General features: G+C 44.7%; 1 protein-coding gene across 10 annotated transcripts; it reads right to left on the bottom strand.

Annotated features, from left to right (window-relative positions):
• Nucleotides 1-5,753: 5,753 nt before the first annotated feature.
• Nucleotides 5,754-16,451, bottom strand: LOC120644336. 10 transcript variants are annotated; one of them, XM_039920944.1, is made up of 11 exons: nucleotides 16,284-16,449; nucleotides 15,717-16,005; nucleotides 12,509-12,600; nucleotides 10,796-10,874; nucleotides 9,727-10,676; nucleotides 8,844-8,904; nucleotides 8,660-8,772; nucleotides 7,667-7,757; nucleotides 6,814-6,855; nucleotides 6,678-6,725; nucleotides 5,754-5,912 (listed from the first exon to the last, which is right to left on the bottom strand). In XM_039920944.1, the coding sequence occupies exons 5-11, from the start codon at nucleotides 10,674-10,676 to the stop codon at nucleotides 5,874-5,876; spliced, it is 1,344 nt and encodes a 447-aa protein (XP_039776878.1). In that variant the 5' UTR covers nucleotides 10,796-10,874; nucleotides 12,509-12,600; nucleotides 15,717-16,005; nucleotides 16,284-16,449; the 3' UTR covers nucleotides 5,754-5,873. The 10 variants fall into 10 exon arrangements, with proteins under 10 accessions (XP_039776878.1, XP_039776877.1, XP_039776879.1 ...); XM_039920943.1 differs by lacking the exon at nucleotides 15,717-16,005 and adding an exon at nucleotides 13,273-13,399; XM_039920945.1 differs by lacking the exon at nucleotides 15,717-16,005 and adding an exon at nucleotides 13,273-13,395.
• Between the last annotated feature and the right edge of the window lie 277 nt (nucleotides 16,452-16,728).

Raw genomic sequence — 16,728 nt, 5'->3', positions numbered from 1 at the left:
AACTCTACTTAATCCAAATCCATCCATATAATCCAATATTCAAGCAAGCATGTGGGTTTGTCAAACTTCAGTCTTCATAGTTCATACGGTGTGACGGGCTTGTGATGGGCTGAGGCCGGCCCAACTGCTCAAAGGCCCAAAAAATGAATCGTTATCTTCTTCCTTGGTTTATCCAGAGTTCACGGACGAACAGGCACAGCTCCATCCTCCATGGCGCAGCACATCGCAGGTGACTCTGGGGCCGGGGGTGGGGGAGGGTTCGTCGCCAGCCAGGTATGGCGGCCGGGAGAGCTCCTCACGGCGGCAAGGGAGTGAGGCTCGGCGGCCGGGTGAGTTCCCCACGGCGGCAAGGAGAGCGACACGCGGTGGCCGTGATAGCTCCGCGCGGTGGCCGGGATAGCTCCGCGTGGCGGCCGGGAGCGAAGTGCGGTGGCCGGGATAGCTCCGCGCGGAGGCCGGGAGCGATGCGCGGCCGCCGGGATAGCTCCGCGCGGCAGCCGGTATAGCTCCATGCAGTGTCCGGGAGAGCTCCGCGCGGCACCTGGGAGCGACGCGCGATGGCCGCAAGAGCTCCGCACGGCGACTGGAGAGGGATGCACGGCGGCTCGAAGAGCTCTGCGCGGCGGCGGAGGAGTGACGCGCGGGCAGCGCGATGGCGGGGGAGAGAGACATATGCGTACATGGTAGTCTGCTCAGTTCAATAGGATTTGGATTATTCTCTCTTTTCTCTATCCAATAGAATTCAATCCTAATTGATCTAAAGCAAATGGATATCCATATCCAAGTGGATCCAAATCCAGTTGAATCCAAGAGCAAAAGTCCAATTGGATTTGGATCTAATCCAATCCATTGCCAGGAGTACCCGACATTCAAGGATGTGTCCCAAGGGACAACTCTTTAAAAGCATGATGGATGGTCTTAGCGTAACGTTGCCCAGAAGAGTACGCTAAGTGCCATGGCAAAACATCAACCTCCATGATGGGGTTAATGTGGGCTTCTATAGTAGTTCTCCTTATAGAACAAGGAGTGATCATGGAGGGTGAACTAATCCAAATTGCTTCAGAAAAGCATTTTTTCTCCATCTAACCATTCCTCTCCCATGGCCTCCTCAAGAAATGCTTCGTTAAGGATATCGGGAGGAGAAAGAGGTACCGTAGGCCAAAGCGAAGGTTCTGTTAAGAGATCTCTGGATTGATCGGTGTGGATAGAGGAAGGTTCCTTTCCTGATTGGGCATCTATGAGATTCGAGGTGTTTCTATGGTTTCCCGTCGGGGAGGTGAATTTCTTCTCCCTCCGATGTTCCTAGTTCGGGCAAGATTTCTAGAGCTGAATCTAAGGATGTGGAAGATGAAAGATTGGATTCAACTGCTAGAAAAACCTCTTGGTTGGACTTGCATATTTCCTGGAGGAGTTTGCGCATGATCGTGAAGGCGTTGGAATCTATGATATCATATAACAGCTAGAGTCATGAGGAGAAATGATCCTCCAGAGACAACGTCGAGATAAAAGGTGGAGTATTTGTCGAGGCTCTCATAAAAGTTGCTAAGCAACAAGGATTCGGGTATCGATAGTACAGGTCCAGATTTTATCAAACTCTAAAATCTGTACTAGGCCGCTCTAATGCGTTCCCTCTCATTCTGTTCGAAAGAGCGGATATCCCTATGTAGAGCAATGATACGGGACATCGGGAAGAACTCAAGACAAAACTTGTCTCTAAGCTCATCCCAGTTGTCGTGTACACTACCTACGGTATACGTGTACCATTGCCTCTATGGCAGATGGTGCAGGTAAGATTCCTTAAAGAGTGATTGTTGTTTCTCTCTCCTCAAACTGAATTTTTCTTTTGTCCCAGTGGCAGTACATAGGACTATGAGTTTGTAGCCAATCATAACCAAGTATAGCATCATAGGCCCCCAATTCCAACACCCTCATATCCATAGACAGTGTGTGTCCTTGACACCACCATTGCATAGCAGGAACATTTTGTCAGTTTTCAACTGTTGTCCATTTGCCAACTTCACTATTTTAGGTGCAGTGGGGACTGTTTGCAGCCCAGCTACTGTGACAAAACTAGCATTCACAAGAGTGGGAGCTGCCACTATCCAGCAACATGATCATGGATTTGTTTTTTATCAATGATTTAATTTTGATGCAGTCACTACCTTCAGTACCAGCCAGAGCATGTAGAGATAATTGACAAAATGTGTCAGACAATGTGTCCTCCATTTCCAACTGGTTGAGAATGTCTTCAGTGAGGTTAGTGTCTAAGTCATTAACAACCAAAGTATTCAGATGAGCCTTCTGTCTCTTGGGACACACTTCCACATGTGCTGGATCATATTTCTCTCCCCGCACAAATAGCATAGACCATTGGCCTTTCTATAATCTCGGAGTTGCTTCTCTCTCCACAAATTACTGTTGAACTGCTGGGGCTTGTGTTCTGGCCGAGAGGCAGAAGGGCCAGGCTTAGATTGCATCCCTATTCTAGGCATTTTGCTTTTGATCCAAATCTTCCATTGTATCTTGGCTAGCAAATAAGCTCTGTCCTCATCACTAGATACATGTGCTTGAACAGAATATTTGATGTCTTCCTTCAATCCATCGATAAACTAAGGTGTAAAGAATACCTCCCCATATTCTGAATTGTACATGCAGATCTCAAATCGCAAGGTTTGAAATGTTGCATAGTATTCTTCCATAGTACCTGCTGCAACTCAAGGAGATCAGTAATCGCTTTTCTGTAGTTATCTTTACCAAACTTCTGTTCCACAGCTAAGACAAACTACAACCAAGGAGTTAGATTTGTTCTTCTTTATATAGACTTGCAACCACTGTGTAGCTGGCTTGTCGAAGTTCAGAGATGCAACACGAACCCACGTGTACTCAGGAACATCAAACAGCTTGAAGTAATCTAAGCATTTGTCCTTCCAAACCACCGGGTTATCACCATCGAAACAAGGGCAAGACATTTTGGGGATAACATGACGCGGCACCAATCCACGAGGATCAGGACGATGATGCTCACCTCGAGGTTTTGTGGAATGTTGAGATGCAGCCTCCTCTGATGGAATAGAATCACTATCGGAGGATTAGGACTCATGACGACGCCTTTGGTTGATGCACAATTCATCGGCAGCTTGCCCTGCTTCTGCCATTTGCTGAGCCATCAGCTTCTGCTCAGCAGTCTGAAGATCTATGGCCTGAGTGTTGATCTCCAACTGTGCTCGCATCCTACTGGGCGATTCCTATGTCAGTAACCCACGTGAACAATAGGTCGATGCTGTCTGAAATCTGATCCAACTTGGTACCCTCCTTCTCTGCCTCCTCTACCATGGCGTCCATGATGAACGTCGTCTGCACAAAAGGTTTCGGCGGAGCCGTGGTTGACCGCGCCGAAATTAACATGAGATGGAGAGGAATTCGGGGACTCCGGGATGATGCGCGGAGTTGCCCCCCTCGATCCCGATTCTAGACCTAAGCGGCGCGACGAGAACTAGACGACGGCGCCGGAATGGCTAACCGGCGGTCTGCGGTGGCCGCCATCGATTGGGAGTCGGAGGCGCCCAGTCGACGCGATGAGAACTAGCCGACTGGGCGCCTCCAACTCCCAATCGATGGCGGTGGGGTGTGGATGCCAAAGTCGGAAGGACTCTCGGTGGAGCAAGTCTAGATCGCCACAGCGGCGGATCAGACTGGACGGGATCGAGAATCGGACTGCGAAGAACAAGGATATAAACAAGCTGAGACACTGACGAATGGCAAATCCAAGAAGAATAGGGAAGAACCAGTAATGGCGATTGACCAAGAGGACGAATCGCCGGGGATAAGCCTGAATCTGATACTAGGTGTAACGCCCATGGTCGACGAGAATCGCCAGCGTGAGAATTAGCACGAGTACGGATCAGAAGAACGAACGGAGCAGAGGACAACTTTCCCCTTTCCTTTCGATTCAGTTTGGATCAGAGAAAATTACACGCCTCCCATTACAGAACGCTGGCCCCTTTAAGCCAAGCCACACACGCCTCTCACGCCACGGGCACAGGCCCACCTGTCATCATAGGTTACACACGCACTCTACTTTACGCCTTCCCCACAGGCACGAGACGCCTTCATGCCGTAGCCGTGACATGGCGCCGCTTGCCCATGCAGCCAGCCAGGCCCTGTGCGAGGTCGCTTGCCCGCACGACCGGCCTGGCCCTATGCAGCGGCGCGCGCCCGGCCTAGCCCCTAGGAGCGGCGCTAGTCGCTACTGGCGGGCAAGGGCCCCTTCAACTCTGGCACTTCTTGCTTCTCTTCCTCCCCTAGCTTCTCTTCTCTTCAATTCGCCAGACCTCGAGGTCAAGTCAATGTGAAGGAGGCCCGGAGCCTCGATTTGGATAGTTGGGACCTCGATTCGCTCACAACAGACCTCAATTCACCCGCAGCAAACCTCAATTCACCGGGCCGAGTCAACACGGCAAGGTAAGAGTGGCAAAGGTCGTGGTGGAGCTCACCCGTGCCACTGGAACATGCCCGCGAGGACGGCTCTCGCTCGTGGTTGCTCCTGCATGTCCGCCCACCTAGCTCCTACTCACCACCGGAGGCTCACCAGTGGCCGCGGAGCACACCCAAGCGGCTCCCTGTTGTTGCATGGCCAGCAGATCTCCCAGGCGAGGTGACTCTCACCGCTTGGGAAGATGAGGCGAGGGCATTGAGATGTGTGGGTAAACGAAACATTATCAAATGAATCCAAGCTCTACTAGTACATGCAACGAAATATGAGCCAATGTATTAGTGGAGACAGGCTTGCATAAGTCCCTGAAACTTTTGGGGCTAAAGATACAAACAAAAGAATGAGAAATCCCTTTTAAGGAGTTTTTTTGAGACTTTTAGTCTACATCAATTTACTTTTTCACCCTACTACCCCTGCATCGATCTGTTTTGGGGGGCTAATAGTAAGCTGGATGCATGCATGCAGAGATACTTTAGCCCTTTCTACACTTCATTTACACTATGTTCGCTGGGCTGGAGCTAGTGCTGGAGTGAAGTGAGAAAAACACTGTTGGCTGGCTGGTGACTAAAAACAGTGCTGGAACGGTATGAGAGGAAAACACTATTGAGCTAGAGGCTGGTGGAGCTGCCGAACACAGTGTTAATGACCTCTAGTCCCTTTAATACCTCAAACCAAATAGGAAGAGACTTTTTGTTTTAGCCCAAGGACTTTTGAAAACCAAATAGGGTCTTAACCAGGCCAGCATAAAGCTATAATCCAAACATACCCTATCTGAAGAATGAATAGCAGTTAACATAACTCGACGACTTCCGAAAAACCATTTCGCCAGCCTATGCAGGATGCCTCTTCTCATGAAATGTATAGCACTCAAAATCGTTCTACCTGCGAAGTCTAATGGATTCACTAATAGTGGTGAAAAGGGCTCCCTCAGTCACTTATCTGGCGTTCAAAAACACACTATAGGCATCGTACAAAATTACATCCCTATAAGATAATTCATGAAATAGGACACAATACCAGATAGTCTTGAGTTGGTTTTCCCCATTTCCCTCTTCATCCAGCCTCATCCAAAAAGTTACATGGAACAAAACTTGGCACAGGATTACAGGAACATTACCAGCGACTACACAGTATCGACACACTGCTTCCCAAACTGCGCAGACAGACCTATGTTGTACAATTCTTTTTGTACCAAAAACCTATAGAGGACCCGCGGGGGGGGGGGGGGGGGGGGGGGGGGGGGGGTTGAACAGGTTACAAAAGCAAAATTCACATATGTTCTATTGACTACTGATGGCTAGTTACATGATAACCCCACATACGGTCAGTAACTCAATCATACAATACGGAACCACCCCGCTGTCCGCTGTGACACTGGGATTTAAGCAGGCTTTTGATTTTGTTCCAGCTGGTTCTTTAGCTGAAATATCATTGACAAGTACAGGGTGTCAGTTTGAACTCAGAATAATCAGTAAATAAAACAACCAACCATGGTGTTTAAAAGCAAGAACCTCATGTTACTTTACAAACAGTTGAGAATCATTAAGATCACAAATCAGATAGTGTTTCCAAACCACAACTTTTTTTTTTTTTGAGAAGAGGGGCTCGCTACTGCCCCTGGCCTCATTGGTCCAGGTTCGAGCCCGGGAGGGCGAGCTCCCCACCGGGAGTTTCCACCAAACGAGCTAAGGCTCGGTCTGCTATATGACCGATATTTACTATTCGATAAGGACCCGGCCCTGTTGACAAGTCCATTAGATCCATACAATTACTCAAATACCCATATAACCCAAATCTATTTTTTTTTACTGAATCAGGCCTATACCATTGTATGTTCTAAGTGGCCTTGGGCATGTTGGCATGTCCCACCAAAAAATATCTGCCAAATCAGATACTCAAACCCAGTTTCTTATACCGACACCCGCATCCGGGTCCATGTAGCACTGGTCAAGCCCTTTACAGATTACAATGTAGACAGGTCTGAAACACAGGTTCATGTCCTGTTCTGTAGGAGCTGTGTGCCCTCATATTTCTTTTTTGAACAGATTCATAGCACTCATTCATTACCGTTGCCTCTTACCAAATTTTTATAGATTTGTCGAACACAACAAACAAGTCAATACTACATTTCTTTATTGTAGAACGAGTAATAAAACAAATACAATGCACTAGGATTGGAACTTACCGTGTTTACAAACTTCAGCTGCTTCAGAACTTCACTGGTCTTCAACTCCTACACCCGAATATAAACTTTAGAAACTAAATAACATTGATAAAAAATGTTGACAAGTAACAATAGACCAACAAGAGGTTTCTTATACCAATGGAGGGAATTGCTCAAAAAAGTCTAAAATTCCAGATATCTACTTAAGAAGGAAAAAAAAGTAATCAGATGACAGAAAGATGCATAAATTGTAGGTAAAATCATATGCTCAGATAATTACAAAAGCATATCCAATGGATCCGTGAAATGTATCCATGGTTAAATGCTTATGAAGTGGTAAATCAGTTCTCTGGCTGTAGTTTCTTTTGCTCTACATGCCTAACATATTTCAGCCATATTTGGAGTAACACAGCAGCTAGTCTGGTAGATCATCCTTTGTTAAAGAAATAGAGTACCCTATTAACATGGTTAACTTAACAGTACAATACACAAGCGTAGAATTAACATGCATCGGTTAAAAAATAGTATGCAATATCATAAATCTGGCAATGTATACAAGCCTCATATCAGTAATTCAAATATTTATGCATTTTTAACATTTAATTTGTGGAGCTCTTTGTGTAACTGATTTCACTGATAAGCCTTCGAATAATATAAATGCAGAATTGACAAAGAAATTTATCTTGGTTCAAAAGTGATGACTAAAAATTTGAGCAGCTAAAGATTCATTTTTTTCTCCAATACGCAGGAGAGCTGTCACTACATTAAGAACACAAAGAGTACGACACGCCCAAAATACACACACACACACACACACTGAAGATTACTATGAAAAAAAAGCTTATTTCTTTACCCAAATAGTCATTGTACCTTGGATAGTTGGATATAAGAAACAAATTATGTCATAAAAGTATTATGGCATGCTAGTCACGGTATGCACAAGACCATTAGGTCCATGGTTCAAACTATGTCAATAAGCAAATACTGTTACAAAATAAGTACAATACTACCTGCGGAACAGCACAATCAGCATGTGCAGGATCCCAAAGAAGACAAGAAAAACACTCCCAATCATCTGTCTGTACAACATATAAGGGTGCCCTGCAGGACATATACCACGAGACAATAGTTACAATGTACCTTCATAAATGCCGAACATATGAACAAGAGAAAGTAAAATTTATATTTTATACTGCATAAAACTTCCATATTTTCAGTGAACAAGAACAAAGAGTTCAAAGCAAGTTGGGGTAGCCTAGAGTTGAAGCCCAACATGAACCACCAACAGAAAGGAAAATGAAAGAGAAAAGGAACATAAATATACATAAGGCACCAATAATAGTGATGGATATAGAGAAAAAAAATTAAAGAAACTCCACCTGTCAGGGGAAAGAAAGGAAAACATACAAGAACAGGGATGCTCCATACAGAAAGACAGGAGCATCTTAATTTTTCAGTTACATACTTGCATCAGTAGCTTCACAACCAATACAATCTAGGGAAAACAGTCGAACTGTACTAGAGATGCTAAATTAATTACATTTTAAAGAAGTTAAATCGTCACTGGTTCTTTTAGTTTCACACGGGTTCCGCAAATAACAGTTCTAGTGGCATTTTTGCAATTTTCTAGAGGGAGGTTTGTAGTAATGGTTCAAAGCACTAGCAAGTAGAAAAATTTTCACTGCTGTCAAAATATAAATGTGTCATAAAGATGTTAAGCAGGCCATTAATAGAATAAGCTTGACCAACTAAGCAATGTTTTGACCAGTTTGATGCTAGCCACATTGCAGTATGATGGGAAAGGAAAGTTTTAAACTTCCAACATTCTTTGAGAATCTTGCATAATGATGAAGTAACTTACCAAGTTATTACTCAGGGGAAATTTGCAGTTGAAATTGTAATTTTGATCACAAAATAGCTTAGATTAAGTTGTCAATTTCTTTTTTTTTAATACTAACAAGACATATATATCTGGAAACTTGCATAACAGGAAATTTCATTACCTTCTCCATTTGCCACAGACAACTTGTTTGTCAGAGTCTCCTGGGTTTAAGGTCTCACGGCATTGTATCCAATTACCAATGGAAGATTGGCTTTGATTACTTGTTTTGCGCAACTATGAAAATAAAAAACAAGCTTAAGAAACTTTGTACCAGGAACACTACTATTTCAAGGGTAGAAGCTTACATTAAATTTAGTTAGTTCAGCAGGGTCAAATTCAGAGGGCTCGTCAAAATAACCATCACGGCTGCACAAATAATTTAAAAAATATATAAATATGTTTATTGAAAATTTAAAAAATGGTCCAGGGACAACTGCTGTATGACAATGAAATAATATAACACAAGATATCAAAACACAGTTTATACATGTCATGGACGGCCTGGGCACATGAGATGAGCATTTCCCAGATCACTGCTTTAAATTCACACGGTTACTTTATATGGAGTTACGTGTTAAATGATTTGACTGATTAGTAATTACAAAATATTCAATGTTGACTACTAGTCAGAAATTGCACATACCAATAAATCAAATACTGGCTACTAGTCCGAAATGTAAATATGAAAAGGTTGTACAAAACATGAAAAAAGAAGCACAGCAGATAACATTCCAATGATAAAACATTCATCGTATGTTCTAAAATGGAAAGTAAGATTGATCCTTTTGAGAGAATCGTCAGGTAGCTATCAGATGGAATAGATAACTATGATGATTTGGGAATACAGATAATTTAAAACAATATACTGCAGTTTTTAAATCTGATGATTTGAGAATACGGATAATCTAAAATAATATACTTATACTGTAATTTATATGATTCAGCTATATAAGCATCCAATCCAAAAGAAGGAAGAGCATATCATACAAAATCATACATAAAAATGTCAAGATGATGTTCCTTGAACGAGACATTAGATCATAGTGATCAAACACTAAAAAAAGTGTAACAAATGCTTCTGCAAGAAATTAGCAACCTTCACAGACTGAAATTTGAAATTAAAAAAAATACGTGATCCTTTTTATTAATGCAAATGTTAAAACTAATGCCTTGCATAAGTAAGCACACCTGGAGGTTGGACCAGACCATTCTGGCACTTCTGCTTGAAAATCTCTACCAATTCGAACCCCAGTAACATATGGTTCAGCATCCTTAAGCATGTACTCTATATGACTCATGCCATGAGGCCTTTGGTTAGTATTCCTGGAAAGCTTGACCTTGCCCTCCAAGAGTTTGCCATAAAGACTCTTAGGTTTCTTACACAAGCATGGCGCACAATACCATTCGTCAGTTGGTGGTTCCTTAATACAAGGGATGCAACAAGGTAAATGAAACGCTGCTTCACAAGAATCACATATTAGCATCTTTAATGAACGATCCAAGCAGCCACAAGTATTGCATGCCAACAATGGGTTGGCATCATTGTCAGTGAATTCATCTTTAATTCTTGCTCTTGATTCAGTTATGAGTCCATCTTTTTTCAGTATGGCGATGCAAAGATCCCTTGGTGACATATGCTCAGTAATTGGTTCAGTAGGGCTGATATTTGATGATGAACATTCAGGAGCATCCTTTTTGTCTAGAATCATGGAAGATGGTGACATATTTGAAACATTACTACCAGAATTTGGCTCCAATGAAACCCCTTTAGGCCCTTCACAATCTAGGATGTGACCTATCATGTTGGCTTGTGAATTGGAAGGCATTACTTCTGAGGAGACTGCGGGTAGCACTAATGATGACTGCTCATCAGAAGCTGTGCAACTTTGAGTCATCATTTCTTTAGCCTCTTCATTTGTCGCAAGAGAATTTGAATCCTTATCCATCTTCCGCCTTTTATAAACATTGCCATCCTTCTTCTGTGGAGATAGGGAGCACATTGTGTTGGCAGTTGGTAAATCAAAACAGCTCGTGGGTGAAAGGACTGTTTCTGTTAAGGTTGATTTGGATTCTCCAATTACATGTGAAGATAGTTCTCTGTAGCTATTTGAAGAGCATTCATTCCATTTTGGAGTCATCTGTACAGCTCATGTGACAGCATGCAACAAACTGTTCAGAACCCAAATAAATCAACACTAGAATAAGAAAGTAAACTCATACTGAACAACTCTTCCTCTTACGAGTTATAAGATCGTACCTATCTGTTGCAGTATATCGCTTAATAAGCTTTAAACATAATGAAGTAATCTGATCATCCAACTCCTATGAATAGCTTCCTGTATAGTGGATAACGAATTAGAAATAATTAAGATAAAAAATTGTTTAAGCTCTTAATCCGGAAAAAAAATCAGAATACCAATATCAGTATAGCAGATGCTAAAGGTTTCAGTTATGCAACCTAATTCTTCCCACTTTTCACAATTATACCTATTTTTCCGAAACAATGCAAAGAAACACAAATGAAACGACTATAATACACAGGTTGACAGGCTTTCATCACTTATAAGAGCTTCGCTGACATTTCAAAAATATTCTATTATATAACAAAACAAGCTACAAATTATCCAATGATAACCAAGATGCCAGGGTACAGAATAAACAGATTTGTCCTACGCATTCGAGGAAAAATTTGAATAAACATATTCATCCCCATACCAAAAACGGATCTTAGTGTATGCAGCAGGGTAAGACAAATGTTGGACAACACCCTCAAGACCGGGCAATGGATCAGCAGTGCAGGCAAGCAATACTGGAGAAAGATGGGAGTTCTAACATTTCAACTCAAAATAATCAGGGGTTCAGTTCCAATGTTATACAGTCGTCCGACTAATTGCGATTAGTCGCGATTAGTCGACCATATCGCTCCGCTGGCTTCGATAAGTGGAGCGACTAGCTTTTGTCGATCAGATGTCTGATCGTCCGACTAATCGTTGCCTAATCGAGATTAGTCGTCCGACTTGCTGCTTGGTCGATCAGGTTGCCGGCCAAAAGATGTCCAGCCCGCCGCCTGTACTGGGCTCAATTAGGCCCATTAGGGTTAACTATATAGAAGCCACTTCTGGGCACCACGCAGGCACAAACCTCCGCTCGACTGCTCGAGTCGAGCCGCCACCGCCGCCTGCGTCACGCCGCCGCCGTCGGCTGCATCGTGCCGCCGCCGCCGCTCGCATCACGCCGCCGCCCGACCGCCTGTGTCACACTGCCCGGGTCACGCCGTCGCCTGACCACCTGCGTCATGTCGCCTGGCCGCCGCCCGCCGGCGTGGCGGCGTCTGAAGATGAGCTCCTCCTCCGATGGTAAGTTTTCTTGCTCTTGCTCTGCTCTTGGCTCGTTGCTCGTGCTATGCTCTTGGCTCATTGCTCTTGCTCTGCTTGGCTCATTGCTCTGCAGATTTCGATGCACAGCGGCAAAGGCAGGTGTAATGCTTGGTTCTTTTTAAATTTTGAATTACTTGCTCACTTGCTGTAATGCTGTTACACATTTAATTTCAGCTACTGACTTCAGTTTTTCTCTTTGTAATTACAGTTTCAGCAGCAGAATAGCAAGGATATGGAGTGTGGGACAAGAATATGGAGTTCTGGACAGTTCAAACATCAAATCTCACAAGTAAGTGTCACCAAACTGACTATCATTGTGGTGTTCCTGCTTGTTATATAGTATATAAGTACATATACATGTACATATATGTCCTGGAATATATAGGACGACTATAGCGACGACTAGGACCGACTAGGGTCGACTAATCGACCTGATCGACGACTAGTCGCGACTAGTCGCCTTATCGGTGCCATGGCGACTAGGTTCGACTAGACGACTGTATAACATTGTTCAGTTCATCACCGAAAAATAATGAAATGAACTATATACAACCAGGTTACATGACAAAGGATGGAATGAAGCAGTGTAAAACCTCTGTTTACCCTCAACCTCAACTCATGAATATTCCTCTATCCTTCAGTCTTGATCCAAAATGCGGGCATCACCAGAGAAGTAGGAATTGATCTGTCACAAAGAGTCAATATTGCTGAGCCACAAATTGAACCTAGATGAAGGATTAATAAAATATATATGACAAAAAAAATATCAGATTTAGTAAGTTTAGTAAAGCACATGCCAGGACCAGATCTATAACCAGAGAAGGTACGAGGTAGGAATACAGGATCATGTATGCATAAGAGGATGCCGGGAAAGAACAGAGGGTAAACATGGTCTGGGAGGGTAGACTACAGATAGCATGGGCCATTAAGGAGGGATGAGGGAGAGATAAGGGTACCCCCTCCCCCACTACCACCTAGGCACTTATGGTGAGGTGAGGCGGCACCGTACACATAAATTAAATTAGTATTTCAAAAGCAAATACATAAATATCAGCCAGAAAAGGAGAAATAGCAATATAAATGGGTTATTACCACAGCTAGGCAATCAGTCACCAAGCCAAGTAAAGCTCAATCCCAGACTTATGAGCCTATCAAGTACCCCCTCCTTTCCCATGCCCTAGAGGGAAAAAAGCCACCTCACCTAATGCTGTTTCTCATTCATGGTAGCCCATAACCATACTATGTCACCATCTCATAGAGCCATCGGCCCCAGAAGCTCAAATCCACACTGCTACCTGCATCCCCATGCCTCATTCCTGTTGCAAGTCCTTCAACCTATACCAGCGCTAACACCTACCTTTTTTGACTGCTACCCTTTCCTCTGCCACCCGTTGCCTCCCACCTCATCTGTACTGCCACCCCCATCCTCTGCTAGAAGAGTTGTTCTTCCCTGATCCACCATGTATTCTCCTCCTATTACCTGCCTAAGATGGTGACAACACCTTGAAAAACATGGCTGGGGTGTCTAGCACAAAATGAAAATTTGGGTATGGACCGAAGCATATAGGAACACGGTGTGCCTAAGCTAACTGTGTTTCCTTTTGTGGCCTATATTTGGGAAGAAAATCTACAAATGTAAATTGGAAACAAATTCAGCATAGGGTTCAAGGATATCGAACTTTCTGCGTAAATGATCTCAATAAATATTAAGATAATTTCCAACTAATTCAGATATCACTACATTGTTAACCATGACTGCATCTTTCCCTTCTTATCCTATCCTAGACCCTTGAATTACAACTACTACATGGTGCCTTAAATTGACCAAAAGTATACTTAATAAAAACATAGTTTAATTGCTGAAGTTATCATGATAAAAATAAGGAGCTTAATTTGCTTAAGTTATCATGATGAAATAAGGAATGGGCAAGGCACATAATTGCTAAATTGCAGTGCTGTAACAGAAGATACTAACAGTTTGGGGCACCATGTTATGTCTGAGGTTCATGGATAAGAGGGGATCAATGTTGTTCAAGTCAAACACAAACTACACCAACAACTTTAGGGAACTCGAAATCAAGAACTATCTAATATGTAAAACCATAAACAAAAGTGTTCATGATTTGCCTAAACAACCAACATATTCACACGATTTGTTCTCTCCTAAAAGCAAGTAATTAAATGCTCTGCATAATTTTCATGGAAGCAACTGCGCATTCATAACTTTCCATGGAAAACATTTAATAGTTGCCGGCTCATCAGGCAACTGGTGTCAAAAAAATGGCATCCATAGGAAGAGCTTTGGCACTATAACGGCAGTCCCAACCCTCCACCTCAGCTGGTGTCTATAGCATTAATTAGTGTGCCACGTAAGCAAAAATCTGATGTGGCAAGAAAATTAATGAGGAGAAAACCAAAAACAGCAAGACACCGAGTCGCATGCACGAAACGGTTTCGGCTCGTTAACCAATGCACAAAGACGTGAGCAAGCCCGCGTTGGGAAACCTCCCGTTTCTTTACGGCATATCTTCATGGGGCCCACCACCAGATTCCTCCAAGCTCGCGCAACCCACACTCGCCATTGCCGTGCCCCTTGCCGAACGGAGCTCGCGTTCAACCCCGCATGGTGGCATGCCCTTTGAGCCTGCCGCCGCTGCCCTGCCACCCCCCATTCGCCGTTGACCTTATCGCTCCCTTTGTTGCCAGAGTGTACAAGGGAGCGAGAAGCCGATGTAGGCTCGCGACGGCGACGCAGCCGCAAGTCCGCAGCGCCACACCTGCGTGCTGCAGCCGCGACCTGCGCATCCGCAGCTGGCCGCCATGGCTTGCCTGGCCCGAACGCCTGCGCAAAGATCGTCGATGCCTGGCTGCCGCAGCAGCCTGCACTGACCTCGCTGCTCGCGCAGAGCTCATTGCTTCCGCCCAGCTGCACGCATGCGCCTCCAATTTGTGTTGCTCTTGGAGAGATCCAATTCGTGATTTTTGGAGTTTAGCGTGCTGTAGCCGCTAGATTTTGTGAATGAATTCACCTGCTGGATTAATTTTGGTGACTTGCTCTGCTATTGCTCGATGTAGCAGATCAACGGAGAAGGAAGAAGACGTGCTGTTGTCGCTGCTGCTCGGATTTGGAAAGAGAGAAGGGAGAGATCGATGGAGACAAGATTGAGGATGGCTGTGCATCTTGTTTTCCGATTGGAAAGGAGAACAGAGAAGAAATGAGAAGATGCTAGCTTGCTTCACGCGCACCAAGAAATTGGGGGCCCACCACAGGAAACTATGGGTTGGGGGCTGAGGTTTCTAGAGGAGATGTCTTGCTGATATGGCACATAGACACTACCTATGGACACCATGGGTTGGGACTGCCCTAAGGTGGATGGCAGCCACTTTTATGTCCTACACTGCCAGCCACCTAGGCAGCTGTTGGGTCAGCAAGGTGAATGCCAGGATGAGGTCAAGTAGACCTTAGCTGCCGCTGAATACATGCCATTTGCTGTCATTTTCACCCCTTGCTCCATTTAGACCACTTCACAACCTCCATTTGCCTCCTCCACCTTCCCCTTCCTTCCACCAGTTCTTCCTCCTCCTTGGCTCCTTCTTGGCTCACGGCTCTCCTTCACCATCCACATGCCATGTCAAACAGCCGCTGCCAAAGTGAGCTAGGAACTAGGCAACCCAACCACCCGACTAGTGCATGACGACAAGCTGCCTTTGCTAGGAACTAGGGGGGCTCACCACCCAACTAGCACATAATGACTCCCGCCTAACACCTAATCCCCTTTTTTCATTTAAAAAATTGCTTACATGACACATCAAGCACAGAAATACTGCAACTGCACCCTCCCCTCCTTCCAACCATAGTCACCAGGAACGTGGAACGGAGTGGCATTGCACGTTCCGGGAACGCTGTTCCGAGGACGGGAATGGGGAACATTTTCGTCCCCGCAGTGTAAAAACCAACCCAAATGCCATTCTCTGTTCTTCGTTCCTCGATCCGTTGTCCTCGGAACTTCGGTGGCTATGCTACCACCTCCTCGCCCCCTCCTTCCTCGCCTCCCTCTCCGGCCTCCACAACTAGTAGCCAACACGCCGCCTAGAGGCACCAAGGCACTAGGCGTCAGGGTCGGATCCAATAACTAGGATCTCGACAATCTTTTGCGAAAAATCTACGTTATTAGGTATAATACAGGTAGGGCGGACCCAGCATAGGACATGGGTGTGCACATGTACACCCGATAATCCTTGCAAACGAAATCGAAGTTAGTATGTAATATGTTGCAACTGGATTCAGATCCGAACAGAAATAGTTTTGTTAGGGTTTGGGGGTGCTCCGTCTCGCACAACAGAAGGAAATAGAAGGGGCGGGCATACCTGGAGGATGCGCTCGTCGCCGGCAAAGAGCTGTGCGAACACAGGACAAATGGAGCCGCCGCTCGCCCAGTCGTCGCCGCCAGGGAAGGAAGAGGATGGGAGGAGACAGTCCGAGAGAAGTGAAAGTTTTTTTTTTTGGGGGAAAGAGAAGTGAATGAAAGGTTTAAAGAAACAGAGGGGAGATGAACCTGAGCCCTGGCCCCTGCGGCCGAGCGGGGAGGGCTGCGCAAATGCTCGGGGTCGCGCGCGCGGGGGCGTGCTGACCCGTCGCACAGCGCCCGCGCGGCGGCCCATGGCGCCCGCGCTCAATTTGCTTTTTTTTTCTCCTGGAAATTACAATGAATTTTTTATTCAAATATAACATTTTTGTTCCAGTGGAATATTTTTTTTATTTTCTTCCAAACAAATTTTTTGATTCCAGTGGAACTTTTTTTAATGGAACATT

The sequence above is a fragment of the Panicum virgatum genome, chromosome 8K (assembly GCF_016808335.1).
Source record: "Panicum virgatum strain AP13 chromosome 8K, P.virgatum_v5, whole genome shotgun sequence".
NCBI classification, from domain to species: domain Eukaryota; kingdom Viridiplantae; phylum Streptophyta; class Magnoliopsida; order Poales; family Poaceae; genus Panicum; species Panicum virgatum.
Note: the sequence above shows the minus strand (reverse complement) of the source record. Positions and strands in the feature narration are given on the sequence as shown.